At 38.5% G+C, this 12,729-nt stretch overlaps 1 protein-coding gene across 1 annotated transcript in view; it reads right to left on the bottom strand.

The window, feature by feature from the left end:
* The window catches only part of LOC124594010, a 125,087-nt gene that overhangs the window by 26,295 nt on the left and 86,063 nt on the right, over positions 1 to 12,729 (bottom strand). The window contains exons 3-4 of the mRNA XM_047132362.1: positions 12,547 to 12,606; positions 11,837 to 11,986 (exon numbers count right to left, since the gene is read on the bottom strand). Of these exons, the coding sequence (XP_046988318.1) occupies positions 11,837 to 11,986; positions 12,547 to 12,606 (210 nt within the window). The remainder of the gene's footprint in view (positions 1 to 11,836; positions 11,987 to 12,546; positions 12,607 to 12,729) is intronic.

Raw genomic sequence — 12,729 nt, forward strand, 5'->3', positions numbered from 1 at the left:
TAAGATTTTAACAGCCCAACAATATTTCCATATCTATTTTTAAGAAATTTTCATTGAAACCTCCATAAACTGCACATTGTTTCTCTTTGTCCGATAGGTAACTCGACGGTGTTCTCATAAACTGAAGTTTTCTTTTGAAGGCCTGTAGGTTGTTACAATAACATTGGAAGTATTCTACAGTGACTACTCAAAAGCATGTGATTAGAAGTTCTAGTCTACACAATTATTGCATATTTCAACATTTTTAACTATGTCTGCAAATTTTATGTATGTTGTAACATTCTTTTTTCCATGTTGATTCTACATGAAAATTCTGCTATCCTAAAACCAATTATATTTGATTTCTTGAACCCTGTGGTGTATGGTGTTCACTCAGTTGCAGAGCATCTATCTTTTCAGAAGTCCTAAAGTCATACAAGTAGCTCATTTATTTTATTTCCCTATCCCCCAATGTTCTGCTGGAAAAAACTTTATTTCTCTGGAAATTGTCAAATATTTTGCAGTCTTATCCTGTTCTGATTTCTTTCAAGATGGCCTGACTTTCTATATGACTTTAATCTAAAAAAAAAGCCACTCTAACTTCAGCAATCACAGAGATTTTGCTTTGTGTGATCTGCACCTGCTCCTCACCTCTACAGGTCCTAAAAGGAGCTATAATCTATTTAGTTCTTCCCCTCAAGTTGCAGCAACAGTTACATTACAGATATGATCTTAGTGTAAGGCATCCACTAAATGGCTTTAATATCCTGCATCTACTGCTGTTCCTCAAACAAAGGATAGTCTCAGGTCCATGCTGTATGATGAGAAATAAATTAACGTAGACATGATTTATTTATTTATTTATTTATTGGACCTGTAGATCACACAATTTGTACAGCAAAGTGCATCATGATATAGGACAAGTCAATTTTAAAATATGTTAGGACGGTGTATGATGAGAGATGGCGGTAGTGGTACACAACTTTCATACATATAGGATATAAAGACGAAATATAAAAAAGGTGATGTGTGATGAGAGATGACAGTGGTGGTACATACTACAGATACCAGAATACACATAAGAGATAATACAGACCGGATATGAATACCATACAATAATTAAATTATCTTACTAACTAGAAATACTTACAAGTGATAAAAAACAGCTTATTACAAGTAATTAAAATTTTGTTCCAAGAAATTCGTGCACAGAATAGAAACAGTGATTTTAGTAGTAATTCCTTTAATTTAATTCTCATTATTTTTGGGTTTTTGCTTGTTTTTATGTCTGTTGGGAGGTGGTTGTATATTTTAATGCCCATACACTTAACCCCATTTGCATATAATTTTGTGTTGTGAGCTATAATTTGTAGTTGGGTTTTGTTTCTGGTGTCGTGTGTGGTGGCCTGCATTTCTGTGAAACAATCATTATATAGAGGCATAGCAGTGACAGGATTTTTAACTATTGAAACAGTGGTTTACAGTTTTCAGTTCTTTTTTACACTTCATTTTTCTTACCACTTGTTTTTGTAACTTGAAAATTATGAGAGAATCAGAGCTATTTCCACAGAAGATTAGGCCATAACTCAAGACAGACTCAAACAGTTCATGTTACACCAGCTTCAAGGCATCTACACTGGCTGTGTCTTTTAATGATCTTAATAGATAACAGGTTTTATAAAGCTTTTGTGACAGTGTCTCAATATGTGGTTTCCAATTTAGAGTGTTACTTATGGCAATCCCAAGAAATTTTGTGTCCTGCCTGTTTGTACTGTCGTCTTTGCCAATAACTATAACTGCATTGAAGGGGGTAAGATTTTGTCTAGCGTGGAAGTTCATACCTACAGTTTTTGAGTATTTATGAGGAGTCTATTTGCTTCAAACCAAGATTGTAATTGACAAGTAGTTTCATTGACTGCATCTTGCAATGTGTCACCTCTACTGGTTATCAGGATATTTGCGCCATTGGGATACAGATATGAGCTGGTATTTGGTATGTGTTCTGGGAGATCATTTATAAACAATATGAAAAGAACAGGGCCAAGAACAGATCCCTGAGGGACGCTATTTGTTGTATGTAGTGTATCTGACCTGCGATGCCTGGATCTCTTTGATTTTCTTATTTCTACATATTGCTTTCTTTCACTAAGGTAGCTATGGAACCAATAGCGGGCTACACCTCTAATCTCATACTTCTGGAGTTTCATAAGAAGCAGCTTGTGGTTGACCATGTAAAATACCTTGGACTGATCAAGAAATATACCAACAGCAGGTTGTTTATGGTCAACAAAACTTGAGCACTTTTCTAGAAATGCATACAAAGCATGTGTGGTTAGACCTGTATTTCTGAAATCTATGTTGGGAAGATGTGATTATGTTGTTAGAATTTAAAACTATTTTGAATCTAATTGACATACAGTATTCAAATATTTTTGAGAAGGCAGATAGCATAGCAATTGGCCTATAGTTTGCTATGTCAGTTTTCCCTCCCTTCTTGTAGACAGGTATAATTTTAGCAAGTTATCGCTGGTTTGGAAATGTTCCCTCTAGAAATGAGGTATTTATGATATTTGACAGGGCTCCACTTCTTTAATTTGAACACTTATGAATTAAGAATCAGGGTATCATATCACACCCTGCCGAATAAATCTTTGTAACTCTTTTTTTTATAATATAATAATAATCCTCTATCCTTAACTTTCTACCTGTCTGTTCATTTACTATACCCCAGACAGTCTTACATTTGTTGAAAGAGCACCTAACTGTTTTATCATTATGAGTATTTTTAGCCCATTTGATAACTCCCCTGTATGTGGTTTTGTAATTTTTATAGTATACCTTGAACTCTTTGGATTTGCCACTGTCCAGTTTGCTAAGTCAGCAGCCTCATCTTTTCTGATGAAGTTTTAATACATTTTGTGACCCAAGCATTCTGTTTTTGTTAGTGATAGTCTTTGTTTTCTCTGGGAAATGGTAATTAAAGTAATATTAAAATATCTGCAGAAAATTGTCATATTTTTCATTTCTAGTTGAAGAAGTCAACACAATTTGCCAGTCTTCTTTCTTTAAGCTAAGTACAAAGTTATACAAGTCACAATGACTTCTACACGTAATAACTGTTTTTCCTGTTGGGAGTACATAGAGTGGTGGATTAAAATGTATTGTTAGTGCACTGTGATCTGAAAAACAAACATCTATAATTTTTACAGTGCAATCAATGTGAGTAGCAACCTGATCAAGAAAGCTGTTTAATCTTGTTGGACATATCACTTTCATATTTAAGTTGAATTACACCATTAAATTCATTAATTGTGACTTTTGAGCAGATTATTCAAGGAAATCAATGTTGAGATCACCACATATTATTATATTTTCTGAGTTATTGTGACATGCTTTTTATGGCAATGGTGCAAAGTTTCTGGGGAAGACCAAAAAAGTTACCACTAGATGATCTATACACACACATTATATACATATTGGGGTGGCAAATACTATCCCATCTATTTCAATGTCTTTATCTAAGGAAAAACCTTCACAGGGATGGAAAGCTTCACAGCTAACACTATTTCTCATGTAGGTGCAAGTTCCACCACCTTTGTAATTTTTCCTAGAATAGTGGTGAACTAATCTGAAGTTTTGAATATACTGATAAGCTAATTATGACTCTTTTAGCCAGTGTTCACTAATACGCAGTAAGTGCTTGTCTGACAAAACATTAGTATCACTTGTAAGAATTTCAAGTTCATTTACTTTATTTCTCAATCCTTGTACATTTTGTATGTTAAGGTTGTCACATTCTTCAGTGTGAGGAAGATTTATGTCTGCTATGTCCTCTTGCAAAAGAGGTGACTTGACCATAAAAAAATCTTCGTTATAAGCTCACAGTTTTTTTATTTTTCTTGATGATCTTTTCGGAGAAATTGAGATCTTGCTGCTTGAAGCTGTACTCCCAGAAGAAACATGCCTCTCCAATGATGAATATGATGCAGTGGGAGTATGTTGTGATCTTGTAGACTTTTCTTGTTGAGCTGTTGTTTGGATAGCGGTATCCAAATGTTGACTGTGTAATAATTTGCCCAGTTCCTTGTGTTTTTGTAGGTGAAGTTTTCCTATCTGCTTCTTCATTAAGTGCAAATGAATTTTTTGATGCAGCTGTTTCTTTTTCTTCCAATAGTACAGTTTCATTAGGCACAGGTGCTTTTAGTGCAATTGGTGGTGTGGTGTTTTCATATAGTTTGAACGTTTTTGTTAATAAAGCATTAGCAAGTACATGTTTTCCTCAGCGGTTTCTGTACATTCTGTGGCAAGTAAAGTAGCTTCTTTCTTTGGAGCTACTGTCTAAGAATCTAAGAACTTGACATGTTTGAATACTTTACAGATTTTACGAAACTTTCTGTTTGTGAAACTTATCTCAGTATTTACACATGAACTTTTTTATTAAGTCATGGCTGAATGGAATGCTAATGACGATCTTTTTTGTTGTGAAATTATTTCCAATGTTTGGGGCAATGATCTAACTGCATTTTTTGACCCATTTTTATATACATCATTAGCTCCACCAATAACTACAGAGGCATCATTTGGGTGTGGGTTGCAGTCTTTAAGTAGTTCCTGAAGGGGAGCCCTGAATTTTAAAGTTCTGTAACTAAAAATTCTGACTGCTTATTCATAAGAATAGTGGCCAAATCTCACCCATGACAGTCAGAGAAAATGCAAATTTTTGATTTTGATGCCTCTTCTCTCAGTAACTTGTTTCATCTTTCTGGCCATAAATCAAGTTTTAAGCCATTTACTACACTTCTAACGCCTTTAGAGTTGCTCTGTATATTATTTGTTTGCTTCTGGATTGAAACTTTTGGTGGCACAATTTATGCATCCCTAGATGTGTGAAAGAGCACAAACGGATACCACTGTAAACACTATTTTGACAGTTTATTGTATATAACAGTTAATTGTATATAACTGATATCTGGAGTACAGCATTGTATGGTAGTGAAACATGGACTGTGGGAAAACTGGAACAGAAGAGAATCGAAGCATTTGAGATGTGGTGCTATTGACCAATGTTGAAAATTAGGTGGACTGATAAGGTAAGGAATGAGGAGGTTCTACGCAGAATCGGAGAGGAAAGGAATATGTGGAAAACACTGATAAGGAGAAGGGACAGGATGATAGGACATCTGCTAAGACATGAGGGAATGACTTCCATGGTACTAGAGGGACCTGTAGAGGGCAAAAACTGTAGAGGAAGACAGAGATTGGAATACGTCAAGCAAATAATTGAGGACGTAGGTTGCAAGTGCTACTCTGAGATGAAGAGGTTAGCACAGGAAAGGAATTCGTGGTGGGCCGCATCAAACCAGTCAGTAGACTGATGGAAAAAAAAATGCCATCTTGGCTACCTTACAAGCCAACTGTTGGTTAGTTTGCCACTGAGACAGTATTTTCATCTCTGAGTGTTATTTCTGTTATAAATGTGTTTGTTTTGTCTGATTTATTCCTGTGAGAAATCTATTTTCAGCTCCAACATTTGGGTTTCATCTTCCTTGTCTTTAACTCTTGTCAGAATGCTAAGGCCACAACCTGCACTATAGCATGCATTCCTGCCCATATGATTTCAATTGAGCTGTCCAACTACGTAGAATTTGTGGCGTTGTTTGTGAAAGGTAGCTCACGATGACGCTACTGCAAGCCACAACCTGTGGTGGAGTAAGCAAGTGGTTCTTATTTTGTTAGTTGCTGTGAAACTTTGCCTGCCTATCTTGTTATCAAAGTGTAGTGAGGCCGCACTGTTTGCATTTAAAACATTTCAAAGGGGAGGGTAAGTTTGATCACACTCTCAACAGGAGGAACTGTGTTTTCATGCACTCCAGCAAAGTGGGTGGAAAGATTAACATTGTAACCATGTATAAATGAATTCTGGCAAAGTGGATGAAAAGATTAATATTGTTAAGGCTCATAATCAACTTGTTTAATGATATTCATATCATCTGATATTCCTCTATAATGTCATTCTGTCCATAGTTCATTTGTGACAATACTTATTGAACATGATGCAAAACTTTTGTTAAAATTATGTGATTTTGAACATGATGCAAAACTTTTGTTAAAATTATGTGATTTTGTGGTTTACTCATAAATGAGTTAACATAGATTTTTGTATTTCAGAAGCTGTTATTCCATTTTGTATTGATTTATCATTTATTGATACCAAAAGTCCCATTATGGACCTTCTTGATGAATTAGTTCATACCAAGTTATGCAACTGAAGTTGCAATATTAGTTTTCTTTATTGATAACTAGTTAGGAACCCTAAGTTCATTACCAAATCACCCACTAAGCTATGCAATGCCATCCATTATGACAGCCACTTGATTGTTACTGAACACTTTATTTATTAGGCAAAGGAAAATTAATACTGCAATCTCTGTCTCTGTCTATCTCTCTCCTTTTTTTCAATATTTACTGCATTAATTGGTAAACCAACCACACAGTTGCTGATTTTCTGCTTTCCAGAACCCTGGAAATAAGTAAAGTTAGTTTATAGCCACCAATTCTAAGGCTTTCAGGATTTAGAAGGATCTTATCAAATGAGCCTTCCTCCATTTTGATTACAAGACGTACACTGTGTTATAGACATACCCTGATTCCTGATTTCAACTAGTGGTCACTTGATCATAAGGACTTCTTTTGATTGTGAAAGATGAGAAGCATTCCACTTTCACAATACCTTAGGGAAAATATGAGAAACTCAAAGGGAGTCCCAATTGCAGTGACGTGTGCACGTACAACATGATTGGTGATGAGTGAGGTCCTGTTCTCCATTCAAATTTCTGCTATAGCAGGTCCTCTTTTTATTCTCATGATGGCTGATGATGTTATGGAGAACATTTTATGTTGTTTGGTTGAACAGTAAGGATCATTTTCCATGGTGTTGGACCACCGAGCACAGCCACTGGACATTCAAACTCAGGTACTTCAATCATTGGCTTCTGTGTCATCTAATTGACATGCTCCTTAGTATGTGTTGCCTGCTGTTTTGCCCTCCGTGGCCCCCATGGTTCATCCGCCTCCCTTTTCTGCATACAATGAGTCCACTGAGAAATGGGATGCATATGAGAAACGTCTGTGATAACACATTCAAGCTTTTGGGATTGCTGATGCTACTTTAAGTCATACCTTGTTCCTTTTACATGAAAGTGCTGTATCACCTTGCCTCTTTGCAGGATGTGTCATCTTTAATGTTTGACCAAATGTCTGAACTTTTTTCAAAATAGTACTGTAAGTGCACTCATGTTATAGCATCCTGAGTTGAGTTTTACTGCTGCAGGAAGCATGGGTAGCTCAACTCCATGGATTAAATTGCATCATCATTTTGTGTCTGATGTGCAAGAAGAGCTGTATGTTGATTAGATGGTCAGACATGCTATCGTTTGTTTGGCTCCAGATCATGAGATGCAAGAGCATGTCCTCCAGTGTGAAAATCCATCCCTCACCAAGGTTTTAGCTATTGCCCATTCGTTTGAGGTGACACAAGTGGCAGGTAAACAGATTGAGTCATAGTGTGAGGTATCAGCAATCCAACCCTCTCCTCCACACCTAGCTTTAGTTTGTTCACATGCGAAAGACATGGCCGCAGCAGTCCGCACATGATCAGAGCATCGAGGCAGCCAGCCTCACTTCCAACTAAGTAAACAGGCTAGTAAATAGCAGTGTATGAATTCCAAGCTCCCATCCTGCTCTTACTGTTTCATTGACCATGAGCATCCAGACTGTCCAAAATGCTCGGCTACACATCATAACGAGAAAGGTCACATTCCTTCTGTTTGTAATGCAAAAATTCAGCACAACAATCCTGATGCAGATATGGATGTAAACATTATATCAGCTATTTCTGTTGCAGCAAACCAGCTTTTCAATGATGATATGGTTTTTCGTAAAGTTCTGCACATGCAAGTTATACAGGAGTTGTGATAACCTTGTATAACACACAATTTGTATGGACTTGGGCTCCCCTGGGCTTCTTCCTGTGTCACAGAATTTAGTAAATTACAATAAATGGAGTATTCTTATTCTTGGCCAATTCTCTGCCCCAGTGATCTACAAGTCAGTAGTCTGGTCACTTAGATTTCTTTTTGTAGATAATGCACATATGGAGAATCTTTTTGGGTTAGGCACTTTTAAGTTGCTTGATGTTTACCATTTCAGATAAAGTGAATTTAGTGTTGAACAAGTGCTGCATACATAGATAGATGCATTATGTTCAGAGTTTTGCCCTTTGTTCTCTCCTGGATTGGGGCATGCCAACAATTTTCAAGCGCACGTTACCATGAATCTTCCAGCTCAGCGTCATTTTTTCCAGGCCCATCTGTTTCCAGTGGCACTCTGGGTACAGGTCAAAGATGAATTAGATCACCTCTTAGAGTCCAGTGTTGTTTCACCAATTGCATCAACTGAATGGTCTACACCCTAGTTATAGCAAAGAAACCATTGGGCTTGTTATGCCTCTACAGCAATTTTAAAGTTTCTGTGAATGCACAATCTATAGGGGTAAGTGCCTGATATTGTGCCCGGATGAACCCTTTGGAAAGTTATCAGGTGGTCAATATCTCTCAAAAATTGACTGGTCAGATGCCTATTTACAACTTCCTTTAGATACAGAGTCACAATGTATGTTACATGTCAATACCGCTTTTGGACTGTACCAATACTTGTGGTTGCTTTTTGGAGTCGCTAGGGCTCCCAGTATTTTTCAACATTTTTGGAACAACTTAGAGCATCTGTCCCAGTTTGTGCAAACAATTTGGATGACAGTAATATCAGAAATGGAGTCCACCTTGATGCAAAACACCTTGTTATTCATGTATTTCTTTATTATCCCAAACTAGTTTTGGCGGCAAATATCACCATCATCAGTGGGGTTTTTTAATCTTATTTATTGCATGTTACAGCATGTTTTAAGCAATTATTGGCGCTGTTTGCAACATATTTTCTGAGCTCTTTTTTTTCTGTTGCTGTCTTTTTACTTAGTGAACATCATGTCATCTGCAACCATGTGAGCGGGTTCACTGGATGGTATGTGGCTGCTTTTATACACAGAAAAACAAAACTTTTCACTTTTTTTCTGATCCAGAATGTTACACCATTTCATTGGTCACTGGCTCGTGAAATCACATTTTCCACCCTTAAGTCCATGTTGCAGTCTGCACCCTGTTTAGTTAATGTACCAACCAGGCCTCCACTTGGTCCTTTCACAATACTGCTTGGGGACAGTACTGGCTCATAGATATCCTGATGGCTCTGAGTGGCATATATCTTATGCCTCAAAAACACTGATTTATGCTCAAACTTGGTATTCCCAAATAGAAAAGGAAGCTTTGGCCATTGTATATACTGTGAAGAAATACCATGTTTTTCTGTACAGTACAAAATTCCACCTGCTCACCAATCACAAACCATTGGTTTCCTTACTCAGTCTTTCTGTGTCATTACCAGATAAAGTAGCACATTGCATTCAATGTTGGGCTCTTTTCCTTTCATGTTACAACTATGAGATTCATTTCCGCCCTATGAATCAACAGAAAAATGCCAATGCTTTGTCCTGCCTACCGCCCAGTCCAGACTTAGAATTTGATCAGGAGGAATTGCTTTGTTTCCACACTGATGTCACCACACAGTAGACAATTGATGGTTTTTCTGTAACTAGCTTACGAATCATGAAGTGTGTACGTTTGGATCCTGTTTCGCAGAGTGTCACAACATTCGTATAACACGGTTGGCTGGATTCACCACCTTCTCATGCACCCGACTCCTTCCATAATTGTGGCCTATTTTGACATCAGCTCACTGTTGTGGATGGTATTCTGCTTTTAGACACAGATCATGAGGTCCCTCACATAGTGATCCCCTCTGTGCTTCATTCAGAGGGTTGGCCTGTTGGCCGGCCGGAGTGGCCGAGTGGTTCTAGGCACTACAGTTTGGAACCATGCACCCGCTATGGTCGCAGGTTCGAATCCTGCCTCAGGCATGGATGTGTGTGATGTCCTTAGGCTAGTTAGGTTTAAGTAGTTCTAAGTTCTAGGGGACGGATGACCTCAGCAGTTAAGTCCCATAGTGCTCAGAGCCTTTGAACCATTTGGCCTGTTGACATGTGTTTTGGCTTGGCATGGACGCTGATGTTACCCATCTTGTCGCCACCAGTTCACAGTGCACAATGCACCAATCAGCTCCCTGAATGTCATTATCTGCTTGGCCAATGGCATTGCATGCATGGGACTAAGGATTTCACAGGATCATTTCTCAACATTTATTGGTTGTTGGTTGTTGACGCATATTCTTGTTTTCTGTATGCTAATCATTGTGTTTCCACAGACATAGCTGCCACCATCATGGCCTTGTCCAAAATTTTTAACTGAAATGCTTGTCCATGTTGTTAGTGTCTATTTTGTGATTCCTGTGGTATCCATCGCATTCTCACCCTACCATTCCATACACAATCTAACAGTGAGGTGGAATGCCTAGTGCAAATGTTCAAATCTCAGACGAGAAAATATGTTGCCAACTCTTCATCTGACATTGCCTTAGATCGGTTTCTCTCCTTGTACCATTTGATGCTGTTCAGCGAGAAGAGCCTTGCAGAGCTACTCCACGGTGCTAGCTGAGGACACTGCTACTCGTCCTGTGTCCTCCTCCTGGACATCAACCTGTGCAGTCACTGCACTTCTGCACTTCTTCTGGCTGGGTGTGGCTTCTGGGTGTGTGGTTTTAGACATTGCCCTAAATGGATTCAAGCTGTCATCATCAGAGGCTGGGGGCAGCATAACTGCGATGTCCACATGGAGAACTGCTTCTGCTTGAGGTATCATGATTAGCTTCACTTTCATGTGGACTGCCAGTTGCTCCCTGATGTCACTCCATCACCTCCGAGGCCATTCACATCGGGCGTCACATCAGCTACAGCTGCCGGTTCTCCACTTTCCAGGGCCAATGCCTCAGGTCAACAGGTCTGGTGTTGCTGGTGTTACCATATGGTTTGACACTGGAAGATGAGTGCAGAATGTGTCTGCACCTGAAGCACTTCCAACTGTATGCTTCCATTGCACCATGCCACTTTAGTCAGGGGCCAGCAGATGAGGAGGACAGCACAGACGTCTCAAGAATTCATGATCTCCCTACATGAGGAGAAATGCAGTGATGCGTGCGCATACCTTCTGAAGGCCGTGTGTACAGCAGTGCTATGTTGTCTGCAGAGGGCACTTCACGTGTGTGTGTGTGTGTGTGTGTGTGTGTGTGTGTGTGTGTGTGTGTGTAAGGGGGGAGGGGGGGGGGGAGGGAGGGGGGGGGGGGAGAGAGAGAGAGAGAGAGAGAGAGAGAGAGAGAGAGAGAGAGAGAGAGAGAGAGAGAGAGAGAGAGAGAGAGAGAGGGGGGGGGGGGGGGGGGGAGGGGAGGAATCACCATCAGAGCCCACCTCATGCCCCAGTCTGTTTGGCCTCAGTTCACTATGCGTTGCTGACAGTATTTGTGTACATAATTGGTTCCTGCTGGATCTTACTTAAATACTGTCTTGAAGTTGTGAAGGCTTCCATGGAATAAAGTGGTATTCAGTCTACTGGGCTTGTTTTACTTATACCAAACTACAACACCATTGTTAATGCAAGCCTAATTCTGCTACAGCTATACATGTTTTGTATTCATTTAAAGCTATTCCTTCATTTAACACACAACTATTTACATGTACTCTAATATAATACTCAATGAAGTTGGTATAAGTAATCGATTTGTTTCATATATTTCTCACAAAGTAAATAAGTCCACAAGCATAATTAGTACGAGGATGACAACTATGTGTAGCAATTACCTGCTGAGTAGTTTCCCTGGAAAATAATCCTTGAGGTATGCAGAGTGCATTTCTTGGAGGAATTGGTCCTGTTCGCCGAGTACAGTGCTTCATATAGGATGTTTTATATACTGTGCAACCATCCATTGGCAGAAGTGGACAACAGTAAGTCTGTAAATTATATTTTGAGTGATATTATTCAAAAATTTCAGTAAAATATCATCAGATTCAAGAAGTTAAACACACAACTGGGCAAAATCAGTACTGATTTTCAATGAAGTTAAAATTTTTATAAAATGAAGTGAGGTTGTTTCCTTTGCAATTAATCATAGCTGATTCTGTCAAGTGAATTATGCTGTGGCTTTATTCTATAATTAAAGATGTATTTATTGTTCACATGAGGTGCAGGCAACAAAAGATCCTGAAGTTTTCTTTAAAATATCAGTTACACATTACAACAATATTAGGTAAAGGATAGATTGCTAGCCAGAGTTGCTGATGCTAGCAGTCATGTATGCATGAGGTGTGTGTGCTTGGGTACATGTGTGCATATGTTCTTTGCTGGATAAGGCATTGGCTGAAAGCAATAATACATAACAGTTTTTTCATTGTACCTGTCTGCAATCAACATGTCATGTTTATGATGAGTAGGAATGTATCCTTTTCATAATATTGTTGAGTTGCACATTACAGATATAACAACAAATAAGTATGTGGAATATAACACTTACCCTTATGGGTTTGTATGATCTGGGTCTTTGGGGCTGTCTGTAACGCATTCCACATTTTTCCTGAAATTGCAAACAATTGTGTAATAGTTATTAAAACTGCAAACTTAAATACTCAACTACTACTTATCATGCATTAATGTTTTCTGTCTTACATGTAGTATCTGCTGAGGGGGATTAACTGGA

Source organism: Schistocerca americana, chromosome 2 (assembly GCF_021461395.2).
Source record: "Schistocerca americana isolate TAMUIC-IGC-003095 chromosome 2, iqSchAmer2.1, whole genome shotgun sequence".
NCBI lineage: Eukaryota > Metazoa > Arthropoda > Insecta > Orthoptera > Acrididae > Schistocerca > Schistocerca americana.